Below are 19,848 nucleotides of genomic sequence, written 5' to 3'. Positions count from 1 at the left end.
GTTAATTTTATGTGTCAGTTTGACTGGGCTAAAGAATGCCCAGAGACCTGGTGAAACCTTACATTCAGGTGTGCCTGTGAGGGTGTTTCTGGAAGAGATTAGCATTTGAATCGGTAGACAGTGTTAAGAAGATCGCCCTCACCAACGTGGGTGGGCACCATCCAATCTGTGAGGGCTGAACAGAACAAAAAGGTGGAGGAAGGGCAAATCTGCTCTCTGTTTGAGCTGGGACACCCAGCTTCTCCTGCCCTTGGACATCGGCTCTCCTGGCTCTTGGTCTTTGGACCCAGACTGGGATTTACCTCATCAGCCCTCTGATTCTTGGGCCTTTGCACTCATACTGGGACTTAAAACCATCAGCTCCCGTGGTTCTCAGGCCTTCGGACTGGGATTAAATTGCTCCACTGGTTTTCCTGATTCTCCAGTTTGCAGACGGCAGATCGTGGACATTCTCAGCCAATTCGTGTAATAAATCTCCATGTATATTCTATTGGTTTTGTTTCTGTGGAGAACCCCAATACAACATATTCAGTGTCCATGGAGGCCCAGGCACTGTACTCCGTGTCAGATTTACACAGATGAATAAAGAGATGGGATAATGTAATTAAAATCAGGACAGGCCTCAGTTCAGATCCCAGTTTTGCCATTTTTCTCCGTATGACCTTGCGTGAGTCACTGTACCTCTCCAGGCCTTTGTTTCTCTCCTCTGAGAAACGGTGATAACAATAGGGTTATTGTGCAAATTAAGTGAGAGCTTAATCTCTATGCCTTGGGCAAGAGTACCCCTATGCACATGCGCAGTAAAAAGCAGCTGCAAGGGTTTATAGCAAACCGTTCGTTGTGTCTTAGGTTGGATGTTCCAGAAGCAGATCCTGAGACAAAAATTCAAGTAAAAGGGATTTATTAAGTTATAAGGGTGGGGAGGAGGGAAAGGGAGCAGGGAAGTGGGACCAGGAAGGGCTCCCCTGGCCTAATTTTAAGCTTCCTGAGAATGGGAACTGTGTATTTTTATTCGTTATATTCCCCCGTGGCACCTGACATTGCAGGACATATTGAGGGTATGAGATAATGATTGAATGAATGAGTGAATCTAGTCCACTTTGAGGCCTATTAAATTACAGGCTCACACCTACAATCCGCACCTGTTCTAAGATTATTTCCAAACTCTAAACTTAGGGGGCTTTTTGTTTTATTTCGTTTTTTTTTTTTTCAAACCGGTCACATATAGGTTTTGATGGGAGTTAACCATGTAAGCAAACTGGGTCCTACAGCGGTGGATTTTAAGGTCAGGGAACCGTCATTTCTTTTAGGCCCTCTTCAACCCCACCAGGGCCAGCCACTTGATTGACATCGGGCCATTGGGATCTCTGGGCTCCTGCCCTTCCAACTTTCCTGCTCAAATACACCCTTAAAGAATTGGGGGAAACTATGTACCCCTTACACATTTTAAAGTCAACAACTAACATTTTTAATCTTCAGTTTAAATACTGCAAAGGGTACACTTTCTGGGAAATTGTAAATACTTATATATATACAAAGTCACATCACTCTTTTAAATGTAGCGGATGGAATATAACACCATAGCCCTTTCATGTTCATTAACACCCTTTTAATAAGTGAACAAGTCCATTAGCCAGTCAGCAAATTTACCTCATTTATTTTTCTTTTTGGTTCCTTTTTCCATTTCATTTTCCCTATAGAGTTTGGTCCTAATGAAATATTGTTTGCATTGTATCACCTTTTTTTGTATTTTAGTGTCTTTTTGGAAAGTCTTTTATTGTATAACTCTATAACGAAAATATGTACATATCAATAAATTGGAATTTATTTCCTGTGACCATAAGACTATTTTAAAAACCATTATTCTGCCCTGGGTTTATAATTACAATTATTAAAAGATGCAATCGATCAAAACTACAAATATTGACAATGATTAAACAGAAAAGTAAACTTCTACTAAAAATTCATCTCTTCATGAGATGGAAAGGGCTGATTTTTATTTTCCATTGACTTCATTTGGTAGCTCCAGGAAGAGCACCCAGGTTCAGTTCAGGGTGGGCGAGAGAGCTCGGCCTTCCTCTGTCTAGTGAGAGAAGGGTCACTTGTTAATGGAGGCATGTGGAAAAGAAAAACACAGTTCTCAGGCAGATTCATTTTGGGAAGGGACACATATGCTTCTGGAAATTGATCCCCTTACAACTTAGTCCTGCCCACGTCCCCCTGGGAGAGTTTTCATGTTCAGCCAGAGGTATGCAAACCATAAGCTATTAAAGACTTAACTTGGTTTCTCATTCTCCAAAATAGGGACCCCAGAATGGGAGAAATGTGGGTCTGAATGTCCTTGTAACTCTGAGAGTTGCATTTCCAACCCTCCACTGGCTGAGTTCCACATCCCTATGCATATGGGCAAGACAGGAACTCAGATGACTTCCAGATCTCTGTAGGTCCATGGCTGTTATGAGGGCATCTGAATGTTCAAAGTCCTGCTCATTGGCAAAGACGCAGCCTAGAGTCAAAATTAGAAAACATGGTTTTTTGTTTTTCCATTTCATGGAAGCACCATGGTCTCCTGGTAGTTCCCAGCTGGCGGCCACCACATAGCAGCAGGGAACACAGTGCTGCCAGCCCTGCCCGGAGAGTCCCCGGGGTGGGGAAGAGGCGGTGGGAGGGGAGAGGACTGGAGGTGAGGTAGGGGTGTTCACTTTGGCTGTCAGAGGAAAAAGAAGGGGGAGGTGGGGGCTAAATACCAATCTCAAGAGGCAACAGAAAATATTGAGAACAACACCTTCCGGGTTCAGAATAAAACAGAAGGAATGAGGAAAGGAATTAAGGAGTTAGGCTAAATTGGGGAGAATTCAAGGGAAATCAGAAGGGTAGAGATGGGCTTGAGGGCAGAGGCCCAGGATGCCTCTGGGGGATCCATTGTCTGTACTCCTCCTGAGATCCGTGGCCCACCTTAGAGGCAGGTGGGCCAGGGGTTTTCTGGAGGCTGGGGTCCTGCTGGCCAGGGGTCATCAGGCCAGGGAGGTTGAGGGGGATCAGTTCTAGGGGGTACAGGAGGCCAGACTCCAGATTCAGGCAGGTCTCTCCAGGGACGACTGGGGCCTAGAGGTGGAAGGTCCTCAAAGAGAGGGGGTACCCCTGGCCAGGGGTCACCAGGGATTGGGGGGGCCTGAGGCAATGTTGGGGGCCCTCCTCCTCTGAGGGCTCTGTGGATGAGGGAGATGGATGGTCTTCGCTGCCTGAGATGCCTGTAGAGGAGGAAGGAGAAAGATAAGAGGTTGTGAGGATCCCCCCTCTCCCCATAGCTACAGACCTAAGGAGCATCACCTCTCTGCGATGGACCACAGCCTGAGCTGATCCCACAAACAAAACTCAAAAGTAACTCTCACACATTCACAAAATACCAAAGTGATCTTAAAATGACATGAAACGCCGTCCTGAACTACTGACTGGACCAAATTTAAACTGACAGGATCCCCTGCTCCCCCCACATAAGCTCCATCCAACCCTGGTTGGGACACCCCACTGGCAGGGCCGCTATATGTGTCTGCAGTCCCAAATCTGTCTACACCCTGGCACCGCGTGGCACCCAGACCCCATCTCTACGATGACCTCCACGCCCTTAACACGGACCTCAGCTCTGATGAATACTCACCCCACACCTGAATGCTGATCTAAATCGCCACATGGAGCTACACCCAAACCAGCAAAACATTTATTCTGCGCTAAAATGCACCTTCCCGCATCACCTCCATCCCCTTAACTCTTCCCCTTATGTGAATTCCCAGGATCTCCCTATCCCTATGCATCCATCTCACCCTTGCCTCATCTTTACCGTCCCCCATCACCCCAAATCACACTCCGGGCCTCTATTCCCAGCTCACCTCCGGCAAAACAGGCAAAGGACCAGGATCCCCAGGAGCTTCCAGTTGAGCATCTTGCCTGTCTCCTGGCCCCCAAAGTCAGGGGTTGGCTGAGTCTGGGTGCTTGGGAACCCCAAGAGGCTTTATAGGGGAGGAGGGGGAAGAGGAGGCCAATCTCTGGGGAGGGACCGGCCCAGTCACACAAGGAATCACATCCGAAACTAACTGGTCAAACCCATTTGGAAGGCCGTGGCTAATTTGTAAGCTCTGATGGTGGTGTCCCTCACTTTAGTCCCCCAGCTCAGGACCCAGCCACCCAAGCTTTATCGATGACCCAGACCTTGGTCACCCCACCATTGTTTTCATGTCCTCCTTCATACACACCCTGCAGCAAACCCTAACAACAGGGACTTCTACCTCTAGTCCCTCAAGGTCATTGGAAGCCAAGGAATGGGAGCAAACCACGCGTGGGGAAGCAGTGTAATTACAGGGGCTGGGAGGCAGGATGCCGGGCAGGGGGTGGGCAATTGGGGGGAGGACAGGGGGTGTTCCCTTGAACAGCTGGGACACAGCTAGAACGTTCTCAGCTAGTACACCAAGACTCCCCCACCCATCCCAGTGTGAACCCTCTCCTTGGGGCTCAGCCCTTCCTGGAACTTCCACTTCCCAGCATATGCCTTCTCCAGGCGTGGAGGGGGCCTCCCAAGCAGTGACATCTGAGAATTTCATCCAGAAGCCATCTGGGGTGACTGCAGGTGAAGGAGACAGTACGAGGACATCCTGATTCCTTCTCCCCACCCCAGGGCTGGTTCCATCAGTCACACCCAGAGGCTCGGGAAGAAGTTGTCTCAGCTCCCCCTGGCATCTCAGCCTCTTTCTCCTCCCTCTGGAATCCTCCTCACTGCCCCTTGAGCCCCTCTCCGTGTCCTTGGTGTGAACTCTGTGCCCACCCCTTCTCTCCCCTCCTCCTTCAGTTGTCAGTCTGTCTGGTCTGAGTCGTTCAGAGATCCCCCTAGAACTTTTCCTCAGCAAGGACTCCTCTGCCTGGACGTCTCACGAGCCTCTCAGAAGTAACGTGTCCAAACTCACTTCCTCCCCGGGTTGTCCCCCACCGGGTCTGCTCCCCCGCAGTAAGGGACACCACTGTCCCTCGTGGCTCACTTTTGAGGACTTCATTCCTCTCTCTCCTCATCCCGAGGCCACACCCCAAACCCATCCTCCACAGCCAGCCAACAGATCTCTTAAAAATGTAAGTCAAGGGCTTCCCTGGTGGTGCAGCGGTTGAGAGTCCGCCTGCCAATGCAGGGGACACGGGTTCGTGCCCCGGTCCGGGAAGATCCCACATGCCGCGGAGCGGCTGGGCCCGTGAGCCATGGCTGCTGAGCCTGCGCGTCCGGAGCCTGTGCTCCGCAGTGGGAGGGGCCACAACAGTGAGAGGCCCGCGTACCGCAAAAAAAAAATGTAAGTCAAATCGTGTGGCTGTCCCCAGCTTTAAAAGTACTCTAAGGACTTTAGAGAGTAAAATCCAAGCTCCACCAGGCCTGGCCTCTCCCTGCAGCATCCTCCCTCGGGCTCCCTCCAGCCTCCACGTCTGCCCAGCCTGTGGCCGCCCTCATGCTCCTCCCAGGGGACTGCGCAGCCTGCGCCTCACCTCACCCCGGCCTCAGCACCACATCCCTCCGCAGAGAGGCCTTGCCTGTCCCCCCATCTAATGCCGCCCCTCCCCACACAGCCAGTTTCTACCACATCACTGTCATTTCTTTTTTCTCTTCATATTCACAGCACTTACTGTTGTTTGAAATGGCTCATTTGTTCATGTAAGTACTTGCCCATCGTCTGTCTCTCCCACCGTACTGTAAGTGCCACGGGAGCAGGGACCCGCCCGTCAAGTCCACCACAGTGGCCCCCGGGGCACGATGCTGCCTGGATCTGTGATTCCTGTCGAACATGTGAATGTTTTATCTGCTTCATTCCTGGCACTGATCACCTTCCAGAGGTAGTTTTAAAACAAAAGTTGAGAATAAAAAGAAACCTGGAGCTTCTCCAAAAACTTCCTGGGCAGCCGAGGAAAGGGGTTTCGAAAAAGGAATCATCTAGAGAAAGAGCTGTGTGGGGGACCACTTCTCACACTTCTCGGCCAAGAGAGGCTGCAGGGAGAAAATTTCCTTATATTCCCAGAGAGAACTGTCCAAACAATGGCTCCTACTGCAGTCATCTTTATTGAGCCACGGGAGAATTCACAACATCTTGGCGGCTGTCCCCGAGGGCAGCTGGATGGGAAGGGGGCTGGGCTGGACGCCCTCCCCAACCCACTCCTCCTCCATCCTCATCCCTTCGGTCCTCGCAGCTGCTCAGAGGCAGACAGAAGAGGTCTGGTTGTCTCCTTCACAAATAGCTTCCTCTTTGGAAATGGCTTCACTCAGGCCCTGCAAGTCATCGAGCAGGACAGAAAGGGATCCTGGGAAAGAAGACCCCAAGGGACAGAAGGTGGACAAGAGAAGGCTGTCACAGTCACGCCGCAGGATGTGAGGGTTATGAGGGAGAAGGCTCCTGGTCCAAGGCGGGCGTGAATAAGAGAGGCTGTGGGCCCCCAGGGGTCACAGAGAACAAGGCTCATGCATTGCAGAGTGCCTGGAGGAGAGATGCCTGAAGTCCCCCGCCATCTGTCCCTTACCTTTGATGGACTCCTTGGTGCATAGGGCCACTGCCGGAGGTGCAGACGCTGAAGACTCTGAGGCCCTGAGGCTGGACTCCACAGGTAACCCCTTATCCGACGGGGAAGGAAGAACTGCCAACAGTCGCTGCTGCTTGTAACGGGAGAGGAGACCCTCTTGCTGCAAGGTGGCCTGGGAAGGAGAGGGTTAAACGCCACCAAGCCCGGGCAGAGTCCCCTCCCCTTTCCACAGCTCTGCTCCCTGAGAAGAGCCCCTTCTCGGCCTCCCTCCTACCAGCATGAGGTTCTTGTCTCTCTCCAGCTCCTTCAGGCGCTGGGTCAGCCGCTGTCCCTCCTCCTTTCGGGCCTCATCCTGCAGGCGCCGCAGCTCCTGGTTCCGCTCCTTTTCCCGGGTGGCTTTGCGCTGGATCTGGCGCATGGAGACCACTACGGGAAAGCCAGGCCACAGAGGGGACGGGTGTTGGGCAGCCTAGAGGCCATGAGGCACCGTGAAAACAAGACTGGAAGGATGGGCAGGAACACTGGGTCCCAGCTCTGTGACTCAGGTGAGCCACTGACACTTTATGGCTTTCAGTCTTCCGTACAGAGGGGAGTCTGATGCTCTAGGATCCTATGAATCTGCGAACCCAAAGTACCTCCCCCATCACTGAAGCTTCTCAGAGTCCTGCAGGGGGAATCTGAATAGGGACTGGATATCAGATTTTGTGCAATCCATGTTCATTTTCTTAAAGTGTGACAATGGTATTGAGGTTACATAGGAAAATATCCTGTTTGTGGGAGATGCAGCTGAACAGTCAGGATGTGTGCAACCTACTTTCAATAATTCCCCCCAAACGTTTATATATCAATATGTGTATATATACAGACAGATGGGAAATGTGACCAAAGGTTATGAACCGCTGCCCCTAACCAGAGAAGGCATATGAGCACCCATTACCTGGTTCTTTTAACTTGGCTAGGTGTCTGAAATGTTTCCCAATAAAAAGTTGGGGGTAATCGTTGCTATGAGATGTCAGACTGCCTTTGCAGAGGGGGGTGACTGGGAGGGGCTGCAGGGGATCCAGGGCTGGTCAAGTGCTGTTGTTTGAGCTGGCTGTATAGGGGTGTTTACCACCTGAGAATTCATCTTCCTTGATAACTTCATGACTCGCACACTTCAAAAAGGCTTTAAAAATAAAGTTTTTAAAATAACCTCATGCCTCAACACTTCCTTCTTCCTGAAAAGCCACGTCCACCCCAGCCAATCTCACCGGCCTTGGTGTGTTCCCTGCGAGCCTCGTTCAGTCTCCTTTCTGATTCTGAGAGCTGCTCCTGCAGTCGAGTCTCCACTTCGGCCACCTTCTCCTGCAGTGCTGGGGTGGAGGTGCAGGTGTCAGGCGAGCCTTGGTTCATGGTTCCCACCCCCACCCCCACCACGGGTCTGCCCACGCCCCCTCCTGCACACCTTGCCCGTAGACCTCCTGCTGCTGGGTCAGCTCCTGCCGGAGACTGGCAGCCTCCGCCGTGCTCTCCTGCTGGCCCTGGCGAGCCGCCTCCAGCTGCAGCCCCAAACTGGCCAGGGACTCCTGGGTGCGCTGCAGCTCCCGTTCCAGCTGCTGGGCCACTTCGCTCAGCTTCTGCCGCTCCGCCTCCCCTGGGAAGACGTGGTGCCCGCTCAGGCTTCTCCGTACCCTAGACCCCAGCTCTTCCCTCTTCCTCTTCATCCCCCAGACTCAGACTTTGGCCCCGGCTCAAGCTCGGTGACTTGAGGACCAGGTGTACCTTGCTCCCGGGCCCGGCCCACCTCCTGCTGGATGATGTGGGCGCTCAGCTGCAGTTCTGCGTCCAGACGGTTCCGTTCCTCCCGCAGCTGCTCCAACTCCAGGCTCATATCCGTGGCCGGTGGGGGTTGGGGGCAGCTGAGACAGGGAAGGGAAACAGAGATGGGGGGAATCACCCAGCTGCCTGACCCCTAAGCCCCCATCCTTCCTCCATCCTCGCTTTTTTGGGTCCCAGCAACCAACACCTTAAAGCCCCACTCCTGCCCCTGATCCACCTCAAAGTGGCCCAAACTTCACCTCTCCTGGCGCAGCTGAGCAAGGGCCAGTTTTCGAGCCATCAGGCCTGGGGAAGAAAAGGCAGAGAGCAACAGAGAGGTGAGTTTGTGGAGGAGAAGAGGGAAAATGGGAGATGCCTGGACTGGTAAGGAGGAGGCAGGAGGGTGGGTGTAGGATGAGAGAGCTGGTGGGGCAGCAGGAAGGGCAGGACGCATCTGGAAGTTGCCCTACCCACCCCGAATGGTGTGGACCTTGCGGACGGCATAGCTGACTCGGCTGCTGAGGCCGGGCAGCTGGGCTGCGGCCCGCTTCACCTCCGCCACAGCGCCCTGGAGCCAGGTCTCAAAGCTGGAGAAGACACACAAAGTCATGACCCTTCAACCCCATCTTATTTCCAAAAGGACTTGATCCCCTCTATCCTGTATTGCTATGTACGTGGGGAAAGCAGGGAAGGGGAAATCAGAGCAAGGGCAAGAGAAGCTGAAGCCAAGAGTAGGGGCCCCAACTCTGTGCCCTGCCAGTCGTGAAAGAAAACTGAGAGCTTAAGCCCCTTAGTGATTGTCAAATAAAAATGATGCAGTTGCTCATAAAAAAAAAGCACAGCTAGGGACTTCCCTGAAGGTCCAGTGGTTAAGTCTCCGTACTTCCACTGCAGGGGGTGTGGGTTTGATCCCTGGTTGGGGAACTAAGATCCCGCATGCTGTGTGGCCCAGACAAAAAAAAAAAAAAAGGCGCAGCTATTTCTGGTCCCAAAACCTACATAAGCTTCTCATTTGCGTCCTTGCAATCAGTGTCTTTAAAAACAACCCTACGGTAAAAACAGTAATCAGGTTCATGGGGTCACACCTTATCTGGACTCAGATGCCATCACAAAGTAAAGGGTTCAGTAACATTGATTCTATGGGGCTAAAACAAGTGCCCTAAAGCAGGCTTATCTCTAGCTGATGTAGGCTTTTGCACCTCAGGCCTCCAGGTGCGTCTCCAGGTTTGGGGAGTCTCCTGCCGCCATATGCCACGTTTGGGGTGTATGAACTTATGTGCATTCTGCTATGGAACAAAGCCCATAGCTTCCATCAGTTTGCCCCAAGAAGGCATTAAATGACTGTACACCTTTTCAAGCAATGTGCTAAGCTTATTTCTCACGGTCTGCCTTTTGATCACTATTAGGTATCAGAGATCAAAGTTATCCTCTCTAACAAGTCCCTGATACCAACAAAGGCCGGGTCCACATGCTTTATCAGCTGGCTGTGCCCAAAGCAGGATCCACGTGGCTCATGGAAGTTGAGAAGTCTAAACGGGTCCCCTGGGAGGAGGGCCTACGCAGCACCCAGGGGGAAAACAAGCGGACGACAAAGGCCGAAGGCTGTATCCCTAGCAGCACAGCAGAGATCACTTTTATCTGAAAACTGTTTGAGCGGGTGCTTCCAACACCTACTGTGGCTCTCATGAAAGCCTTTTCCTGACAGGATCTCCAAGACACCAAGAGACTAACAAACCTGGCAACAATCCGAGCTTGGGTTGTTTTAGGCCACGTGGACTTTTTGGCAATAAATCATTAGCAAGGACCATTTCAGTAATGTCCTGGTATCAAAGTAAAACCCTGTCCACACTGTATCTTTCTGTCTTCCTGGAGGTAGGAGGCACATGCAATGGATTGAATCTGGGCAGTAGTTCATCATAACTAGTCTCTCTAATGCCATGCATGCTTGAAATTTTTCATGAAATTTTTTTTTTTGGTTAAATTAGTCCTCAAGGTACAAATCCAACAGAAAGGGATGGTAGGCAAGGACCCACCCTGCATCACAATTTTTCTAAGCCAAAACTGTTGCGTGATCCATCTAGAAGAGCCTCATGGTAAAAGTGAACGTTTACAGAACGCAGACAATAAGCCAGGCGCTGTGCTGAGAGCTCTCCTCAGGCCGCCTCTGTGTCCCCATGTTCAAAGCCGAGGAGGGATTGTTACCTGTGCAAAGAAACCTGTGCTTCTCCTTAGAGGTCTTTCTAAAGGTTATCTAAAAATAGCTGTGAAGGAAACACCTAGGAAGTTGGTATGAGAGACAGGCTTGCAATTGATTAAAAAGGAAACTGGCAGGGAGGGGGAAGGGTAAGCTGGGATGAAGTGAGAGAGTGGCATGGACTTATATATACTACCAAATGTAAAATAGATAGCTAGTGGGAAGCAGCCGCATAGCACAGGGAGATAAGCTTCATAAGCTTCGTGCTTTGTGACCACCTAGAGGGGTGGGATAGGGAGGGTGGGAGGGAGACACAAGAGGGAAGAGATATGGGGATATATGTATATGTATAGCTGATTCACTGTGTTATATAGCAGAAACTAACACACCATTGTAAAGCAATTATACTCCAAAAAAGATGTTAAAAAAATAAACAACTAAATAAATAAATACAGGGGGGGAAGGAAACTGCAATAAAGCGAGTCACACGAACTTTCTGGGTTCCCAGTGCACATAAAAGTTACGTTTATGCTATACTGTAGTCCATTAAGTGTGCAATAGCATTACGTCTGAAAAAACAACTAAACATTTAAAAATAGCATTAATTTTAAAACAATGCTGTTGGATAAAAAAATGGCACCAATAGACTTGCTCGACACAGAGTTGCCACAAACCTTCGATTTGTAGCAGCATCTGTGAAGTTAATAAAGCAAAGTACAATAAAAAGAGGTATACCTGTGGGTGTTCGGCTTTAAAAAAAATAGATTAAATTTTTTTCAACTCAACAGGGCATGCCTGCAAAATTTGAAAGAAAGAAAGAGAGAGAGAGGGAGGGAGGGAGGGAGGGAGAGAGAGAGAAAGAGAAAGAAAGAAAGAAAGAAAGGAAGGAAGGAAGGAAGGAAGGAAGGATGAACGAACGGGAAAGAGAGAAAGGAGGGAAGAAAGAAAGATCAAGTGTCCACATTCCCCATCCTCGAACAGTTCTGAAGGTGGAGACCCTCCTAGGTGCTCTATTTAGCTCAAGCCGTTACTAACTGCAAGAGGAAGTTAGTAATACCTCATCTCCAGCCAAACACGCAGTGGGTGGGAGTCATAACAAGTGACCCTGCTGTGAATATGGAGGGGGGTTGCCCCAGGAAAAAACAAACACAAAGATTTTACAGGGCTACATACCTCCAGCCCTGCATCCTCCACACGGCCAGCTTTCTAGCCCCTCTTGCCTGAGGCTCTTAAACTCCAAGATGCCCAGGAAGCTGTCGAAGCAGAAATGCTACTCCACCCACCCTGCAGCCCAGATACCTGCTGACAGCGTTGGCCACAAACTTCAGCTGCTCTTCCGCTGTGGCTGTCTGCTGCTGCTCCCGGCGCCGGGCCTCCTGAGTGCGGCTCAGCTCCGTCTGCAGGGCCTAGGAAGGATATGGTAAAGATGGTCCCCTGAGGACTTCCCTGGCGGTCCAGTGGTTAAGACTGCTCGCTTCCACTGCAGGGGGCACGGGTTTGGTCCCTGGTTCGGGGAATTAAGATCCCACATGCCACGTGGTACAGCCAAAACAAAAGTGTCCCCCTCCCTGGGGTTTCCCTGCCCTCCCTCAGCCTCTGCCCGTCTCAGACACTGACCTTGGCACCCATCCGCTCTACCTCCACCTCTGCAGCTTTGTCCTGCAGGGAGCGCTGCAGGATGGCCTGCTCCTGGCACTGGGTTTTGACTCCTTCCTGGAGCTCGGCCACCTGGGGGAGGAGAGGAGGCAGGTCTAGAGCCAAAGCTGTAGGGGAGGCGCTGGGAAGGAAGGGGCAGGTGCAGGGGTCTCTGAAAGAAGGCCACACATGGAGACAGTAAGCCCGGGTTCCTAAGAATGGAGTCTGGGTCCAGGTTTCCTTCCAGAAGCATGTTCCCCGTGCCCACACCTTAAGGAACTACCCTGTGACCAACCCACCAGGACCCGTGGCCAGCCTCTGCCCGTGGCACCCACCCATCCTTGGACACTGTTACCTTCTGGGGGAGGCCGGCCCACCTCACAAAATGTAAGCCTCATGAGAGCAGGTCCTTGTCAGCCTTTGCTCAGGGCTGTGCTGCCAGTATGTGGGAACCACCCAAGTATGTGGTGAATAAATGCCACCCCTCCTGTAAGGAGCAGAGAGCTGGGGGAGAGCATGGGGAGAAGGAGGGTGCCAGGCGACCTGTCCCTTCAGCTGCTCCACGCAGTCTCTGTGCTCCAGCTCCTGGGCCTTCAGCTGCACCATAAGGGCAAACACCTTCTCCCGCCAGCGCTTCAGTAGGGACTGGCACTTCTTGGTGAACTCGGGCTCCAGGCAGTCTGAAGGCTGAACCTGAGGGTGGAGGAAGTGGGGACAGTGTGGGCTCCTGGGGGTGCAGAGGAAGGAGGTGGGTTTTATTTCTTCTGTCCTGCCCAGGCATCAGGAGCCAGAGCAAGAAGAGGCATTCAGGGGAAGAAAGACGCGGGCAGGTTCTAGGAGCGGCACCCCAACCCCTCCCATGCACAGGGGGCACCCGGGGGTGAGGGGCCTGGGCCAGGGGCCTACCCTCCGGGCCAGCTCCTCCTCCTGCATGCAGAGGACGTGCGTGAGGCTCTGCACGCGCACCCGCAGCAGCTCCGTGGTGGTGCGCAGGCTGGCCCGGTCCTCCCGCAGGTGCTTCGGGTGGGGTCGGGGGAGAGAGAGAGGACCGCTACCTCTTGCCGGGTCTCCCAGTGGCCCTCGGGCGGCGGCCAGTCTGTGTGCCCCTTGACAGCACTGCCTTCTCTCCCGGGGACTGTGCTCTTCTCCAGGGCCCCCTCGCCCAGGACCTGAGCCCTCACGTCCCACCCCATGCCCAGCACTCTCTCACCTGCACGGTTTCTAGAAGCTCCTGTCGCTCTGATTCCCACATCTGACTGTGGACCTCGGGAGGGACCTGCTCCCCCACGTACCTCCTTAGGTTCTCAACCAAGGTCACCTGAGCCTCCAAATCCTCTTGGGTCTTGCTAGGGTTGGGGTGGGAACAGGGTAGCCATCGGGGGGCACCCTGGAGACCCAGCCCACCCACCAACCCACCGAATGCCAGACCAACTGCCCTTCGGTCGCCCACCCGCCCACTCACCTCAGCTGCTTCCGCAGCAGCTCGGCCTCCCTCTGGGCCGCAGCCAGCTCTTCGGCTTCTCCCGACCTCCTGGTCTCCAGACTACTCAGAGACTTCTCCAGGCCCCCAGCTTTGCTAGTCAAACTGGAAAGAGCCTCCCGGTGAGCCTGTGTCAGGGAGGAGAGCTGTGGGGAGAAGGGAGGGCTCAGCAGGGGCCAGCTCGCCCACCCCTGGACTTTCCAAATCCGCCCTCTGCTTTGGCCCTGCCCTTCACTCCCACTTTCTGTGACCTTGGGCAAGCACCCAAGAAATCGCCCAACTGTGCACAGCAAAACGGAGGCCATCCTTGGTGCTTCACTCCCCATCACCCTCCAACCCGCCAGCAGTTCCTGTCAGGTCTCCCACCAAAACATTGTCACTTCTCTCCACATCCAGTGCCACCAACCTGAGGCAACCCACCCTCATCTCTGGCCTGGACACCGGCAACCATCTCCTGACCGGTCTTAGAAGCCTCCAGTGGCTTACCACAGCGTTCAGACCGGCTTCTTCCCTGGGCCTGTGAAACCTGTCGTGTCTTGGCCTCTGCCTGCTTCTCTGAGCTCTGTCCTGTTTCTCCCACTGCCCGCTCTGCTCCAGCCACAGTGCTCTCCCACCGTCCCCCCAACAAGTCTGCTCTTTCCCACCTCAGAGTCTACCTGGAGGCTTGGCTTCCCCCAGCTCCTCAGATCTCAGTGATGCCGCCTCGTGGGGAAGGCCTCCCCAGACCGCTAATCCCTACCCAGCACCTGTGCTGTCCTATCGCCTGTTCGTGCCCTTCCTGCACTTCTTATCATTATGAAATGATCCTGCTTCTGCACGTGCTTACTGTCTGCTTCCCCCCATCCAGAAGGAAGCCCTAGGAAGGCAGGGAGCTTGTCCTTTTCTCACAGCACCACCAACAGTGGTTAAGGGTGTCAGATACGCTGAAAGAGTCACGGTTCAGCTGGTGAAGGAAGGGAAGTGGCTGCGCTCACTTCCGGTCTGCCCGCCTCTAGCCCTATCTCTATACCATAGTCACTGTGAGCTTTTTGAACACGAATCACAAAACTGGTCTTTTTACATGTAAAATATAAATCTGATCATGTCATTTCCCTGTTAAAACCTTTCAGCGGTTACCCATTGCTCTTGAGGTAAAGTATAAAGTTGAACAGGCCCAAGGCCTCACACTCCACCCCAACACCCAGAGCCCCTCTCGTCGCCTGCACTCAGGCCCCTCTGGCCTCCTCCCGTTCACATCTACTTGCAGCCAAGTGTCACACCAGCCCCCATCACCTCCCCACATGCCTGCCCACCAGCCAACACCTATTTATTTATTTATTTATTTATAGCTGCATTGGGTCTTCGTTGCCGTGTACGGGTCTCCTCCAGCTGCGGCCAGCGGGGGCCACTCCTCGCCACCGCACACGGGCCTCTCATTGCGGGGGCCCCTCCCACTGCAGAGCATGGGCTCTAGGCACATGGGCCTCAGCAGTTGTGGCTCGCGGGCTCCAGAGCGAAGGCTCAGTAGCTGTGGCGCATGGGCCCAGCTGCTCCGCGGCATGTGGGATCCTCCCAGGCCAGGGCTCAAACCCATGTCCCCTGCACTGGCAGACGGACTCCCAACCACTGCGGCACCGCCAATTCCTATTTAACACAAATGTCAACTTCTTATCATTAAGCATCTTTCATGAAACTAATGGCTCTTTATATTTTTCTTTGAATGATCTCCTCTGTCCATTTTCTGCCTTAACTGCTGTCTTTCTCTTCTTGATTTCTAGGCACACGTTATATAGTAGGGATATTAGCTTTTTCTTGTGATATGACCTGGAAATATTCTTCTATAGTTTATCACCCTTTAATTTTACTTTTATTTTGTCATTCCTAAGTTTGGTATTATAAAGTCAATATATCAATCTTTTCTTTAATGGCTCTGGATTTTGATTCACAGGTAGAAAGGTTTCCCCATTCCCAGGTTATAAAGGAATTCACCCATATTTTCTTCCAATATCTTTATGGTTTCATTTCCTAACACGTCGACTGGTTAGGGTGGCCTTCCCAAACCCCCAGACCAGTCAGGGCTCCTTTGTCCTTCTCCTTCATGGCTCTTTTCCCAATTGCAATTAATTAATTAGAATTAAATTACGCATTGAATGTGTGTATCCCCCACTAGGCTGTCAGCTCCACCCACAAGGGCAGACAGTTGTCTGATTTGCTCACCCCAGTGTCCAGGCTCTTGTCTCAGGGATGGCAAAGAGTAAGCACGGATAAATGCTTGCTGACTGCATAATCGCCCCTTCCCAGTCCACCTTAGGACCCCACTCCCACCTCCCTCACTCTCCCTCCCACAGTGTTCCCAGATGAACTGGGTACCTGGAGTAATGTAGAAAGACAAACTACTTCCTACTGGGAGAGGAAGGAGGGCTTCAAGTGGTGGGAGGTCTCCTGAGTCCTGGCGGAAACGGGCAATCTGAATAAGACCAACACATCCAAGTTCTCCCTCTTTCCAGGTCACCTGTTTCTTTCACCTTCAGCAAACATCTCATCACCCTTTTCTGCAATGCCTGCTCTTTGCTGGGGAGCTCCTGCCCAGCTCACCACTGTGCAGCTGAACCCTTACCAGGCCCACATTCACCTGCTCTTGGTGCAGCCTCCGAACGTCCTCCAGCTCCCGCTGGCTCCCTTCTTCCAGGTTCTTCCGAACAACCTCGGCCCCAGCCAGGGCAGCACGCAGGCCCTCGGCCTCAGCGCGGCCAGCCTTCTCTGCCCGTGCCAGTGCCTCCAGCTCCATGGCCTGGGCCTCCAGCCTCATCTTCTGCTGCAGCGAGGTCTCCCGCAGCACCCGGACCTCCTCCTCGAGCCGCCGCAGCTCTCGCAGCTGCCGAGAGATCAGCTCAGCCTGCTGGCTCAGGGCCTGCGACCCCGCCAGCTCCACGGACCTTCAAAGACAGGTTAGCACAGGTGAGACCTGTCTCTGGTGCTGGGAGGGTGGCCAAGGCATAAGTGGAGACAGGAGGAGGAGAGGATCCCTCTGCTCCCATATGGGGAGATGGCAGGGGATGAAGCTGGGCCATGGGGATCTCTGCACTTCCGTCACCATCATCATTGACAACAGTCCTACTAAGCATATCTGGGCCCACAGGACCTAAAGGCTGAGTTCATGGAACATGGCCTCTCTCGAGGACAATATACAGGCAGATGTGTTCAACATCAGATGTGCACATCGGTAGGCCACACATTCTGAACTGGAGAAGCTGGAAGGACACTCAGAGATTTCTGAATGCGGATTTAAGGGCAAGGAAAAGTTTGATGGAGGTGGAAAGAGAGGTCATGGCAACGAGTATCAATATGGTGAGTCAGGCACTAGTTAAAATCATTTACTGAGTGTTAGGTACACCACATGAGAAGTCTGAGAGTGCAGTACCTCAGTAAATTACATAGTCCCAACCGTTGGAGAGCACGGTCTCCTGGCATCACATAAAGTTGAAACCAGCTTATAACATGGCTCTCGACACAGCTCCCTCACTGAGGCCCAGAACCACAGCATTTTCTTTTTTTTAATTTTTTTTGGCCGCACCATGCAGCTTACAGGATCTTAGCTCCCTGACCAGGGGCTGAACCTGTGCCCTTGGCAGTGAAAGCAGAGTCCTAACCACTGGACCGCCAGGGAATTCCCCAACACCTTTTTTAAGTGGCAGAGATCTGTAGCCTAGAGAAATGAGGTGACTGGCCAAAGGACCCCTAGCTGGTAGCCAAATTAGTCACAAAGAGTCTCTGTCTCCTGACACTCACTCCAATGCTCCCCTTTCATCATTATGCTCCTTTCCCCTTGATGGGGTCCAAGGTAGACTCACATGCAATCCACTCAAGAACAAAATGGCAGGATGATGTTCCAGTACATTTGGGAAAAGACACACATGAAACAACAAGAATAAGAACTTTCACAGACAACAAATTGACAGATGGCATGGTCAGCTCCGTCAGAATGAATCTATACTACCACAGCACACGGTCTGTACTCCCAGCCCATACTTCTTCAGCCTGCCTTATACTACACTTAATACAATCAGCTGTGGGTCAACCTATCTCTTCCTTTAGGATTTAAAATTCTTTGATAGGGGCTTCCCTAGTGGCGCAGTGGTTAAGCATCCACCTGCTAAGGCTGGGGACACGGGTTCGAGCCCTGAGCCAGGAAGATCCCACATGCCACGGAGCAACTAAGCCCGTGTGCCACAACTACTGAGCCTGCACTCTAGAGCCCACGAGCCACAACTACTGAGCCCGCACACCTACAGCCCGTGCTCCGCAAGAGAAGCCACTGCAATGAGAAGCCCACACACCGTGACGAAGAGTAGCCCCCACTCACTGCAACTAGAGAAAGCCTGTGCGCAACAACAAAGGCCAACACAGCCAAAAACAAAATAAATAAATAGATAAATTCGTTAAAAAAAATTATCAAAAATAAAATAAAATTCCTTGATATCAGGATCTCTCTTATTTATTTTTGTTATCCTTGTCCCTAGCATCTAGCACACTGCTATTATTTATGCATTGTAGGCAACAACAACTGCTTATATAAAAATGAATAAATTATGGAACTAAGGGCTGAAATAGGGTAAGGAATCTATTTCAGGGAAGAAGTGCCACCGGCAAGCAAGCCCAAGAAAATAGCAACATTAGATCTGTACCTGCCTCTCCACCCTGGCTCCTGCCCTTTGCCAGAAACTTCCTGTCCCCACATGGTCACTTGAGGTCTCTGGTTATCTGGCCGCCTCTCTAAGACATCTTGATGGGCTGGGGGCTGAACCAGGGGAATGTCTGAGACCCACGTGGGAGCCATTCTTGGCAGAGTTGGAAGGGGCCGAACTTGGAAGTGGGATGGGGGAATCAGCCCAGTGGAACCTGAAGAATCATAAGGACAAAGATGGTCAGTTTCCCAGGGAGACATAATCACCAGCCCCCTTGCCAGGTCCCACTGACCTGAAGGTCGAAACATTTCCACATTATTTGAAGTCTCTAGAGTCTGTGTCCAGCCATCTATGCTCCCCTGGACAATAGGAGAAACAAGGACACTCCAATTCAATTTTCAGGCCACCTTCCAAAGAGAGAGCCCCTACAATAACAAAGTCATAATCCTTAAATAACAGCCAGGTCCATCTGACTCTTAGCTCCTCTTATCCTACTTCCTAAAAGAAGTAGGAAATACCCGAAGATCACTTGCTTGTCTCAATCTGGTTCCTGATAGGACTGTGGCAACAGCCATGAGATGGAGAGAATTTACTGAGACAGGATGAGAGACGCTCTGGTTTTACTCATACTTTTAGAATTCTGGGCAGTGCCTTTACCATCCTCCTTAAGTTTCTACAGTCTCTGCCTTCCCTGGATGGAGGTGAAAAAGGACGTATGCAGTACAGAGGCTGTGAGCCCAATCTCCAGAGGTCTCTCCATGGCTCACCAAGGCCTTGGGGAAGCCCATCCAGACACCACCAAGCCATGACTCCTGGGTCCTTCCCTATCAAAGCGCTGGCCCAATGCCTGGCCCCTGATGAATGTGGCCACATGTAGGGCAGGATGCCTACCCAGGACCCCTGGGGAATCCAGGTGGCCTAGACCCCTTGGCAGAAAAGCCAGCTTCCTGACGTCGCATCCAAACCCTTCCAGCAACCTTCCTCTCAGTTCCTCTCTACTGCCTCCTCAGCTTCCATCCCTGTCGCCCACCCACCTCTCCAGAGTCCTAGAGCAGAGAGAGGGGTCTTTAAGATCTCCCCACCCTGCCACCCGAATTCATCTATTTTTCCCCCAATCTGGGATTCCTATCCCTCCCTACAACCTAATTTGCTTTTATCCTGAAGAAATTATTCTGGCCCCTCACTCTCATCTCCCAATAGCCTGCTCTCCCTTCCTCCTCTCCCCCAGATATGAGTCTTCGCCCTGCTGGACGCTGAGCTCTAAGGCTGTTCGGCCCACCTCATTTGTTCCTTTACCCTGCCCTTGCACCCCTCCACCCTATGGATCCCTGAACCCACCCCCGTACCCCCTCTCAGCCCCTTCCCGTCCCCAACCGACTCTTCCCGAATGCCCCCACCCGGCGCGAGAGACCCCCTCAGCCCTTTGGCCACACCCCCTATACCTAGCTCCCGGGCGCGGCCTCGGCCCCTGACAGCGCCTGCGCAAAGCGGGCAGGTTGGCGGGACGCTCTAAAACCTACAAGGCTACCACCCCGGAA

At 52.3% G+C, this 19,848-nt stretch overlaps 2 protein-coding genes across 10 annotated transcripts; both read right to left on the bottom strand.

The window, feature by feature from the left end:
• Nucleotides 1–2,575: 2,575 nt before the first annotated feature.
• On the bottom strand, nucleotides 2,576–5,898 carry PSORS1C2 (psoriasis susceptibility 1 candidate 2). Its single transcript, XM_024738697.1, has 3 exons — nucleotides 5,656–5,898; nucleotides 3,888–4,007; nucleotides 2,576–3,251 (listed from the first exon to the last, which is right to left on the bottom strand). The coding sequence occupies exons 1-3, from the start codon at nucleotides 5,835–5,837 to the stop codon at nucleotides 2,957–2,959; spliced, it is 597 nt and encodes a 198-aa protein (XP_024594465.1). The 5' UTR covers nucleotides 5,838–5,898; the 3' UTR covers nucleotides 2,576–2,956.
• Nucleotides 5,899–6,066: 168 nt separating this feature from the next.
• CCHCR1 (coiled-coil alpha-helical rod protein 1) lies at nucleotides 6,067–19,838 on the bottom strand. 9 transcript variants are annotated; one of them, XM_024738678.1, is made up of 18 exons: nucleotides 19,753–19,838; nucleotides 18,603–18,669; nucleotides 18,311–18,524; nucleotides 16,258–16,561; nucleotides 13,629–13,792; nucleotides 13,377–13,512; nucleotides 13,073–13,183; nucleotides 12,710–12,859; nucleotides 12,149–12,259; nucleotides 11,831–11,937; nucleotides 8,812–8,924; nucleotides 8,598–8,643; nucleotides 8,302–8,438; nucleotides 7,985–8,173; nucleotides 7,791–7,892; nucleotides 6,815–6,966; nucleotides 6,541–6,712; nucleotides 6,067–6,324 (listed from the first exon to the last, which is right to left on the bottom strand). In XM_024738678.1, exons 2-18 carry the CDS (start codon nucleotides 18,616–18,618, stop codon nucleotides 6,218–6,220), a joined length of 2,331 nt encoding a protein of 776 aa, XP_024594446.1. In that variant the 5' UTR covers nucleotides 18,619–18,669; nucleotides 19,753–19,838; the 3' UTR covers nucleotides 6,067–6,217. The 9 variants fall into 9 exon arrangements, 7 of the variants coding, with proteins under 7 accessions (XP_024594446.1, XP_024594445.1, XP_024594449.1 ...); XM_024738677.1 differs by having other exon boundaries at nucleotides 18,603–18,735; nucleotides 19,753–19,835; XM_024738681.1 differs by having other exon boundaries at nucleotides 6,067–6,292; nucleotides 18,603–18,735; nucleotides 19,753–19,835.
• Between the last annotated feature and the right edge of the window lie 10 nt (nucleotides 19,839–19,848).

The sequence above is a fragment of the Neophocaena asiaeorientalis genome, unplaced genomic scaffold, assembly GCF_003031525.2.
Source record: "Neophocaena asiaeorientalis asiaeorientalis breed wild unplaced genomic scaffold, Neophocaena_asiaeorientalis_V1.1 scaffold282, whole genome shotgun sequence".
In the NCBI taxonomy this organism is placed as follows: domain Eukaryota; kingdom Metazoa; phylum Chordata; class Mammalia; order Artiodactyla; family Phocoenidae; genus Neophocaena; species Neophocaena asiaeorientalis.
This window is presented reverse-complemented; position numbering and strand designations above follow the sequence as displayed.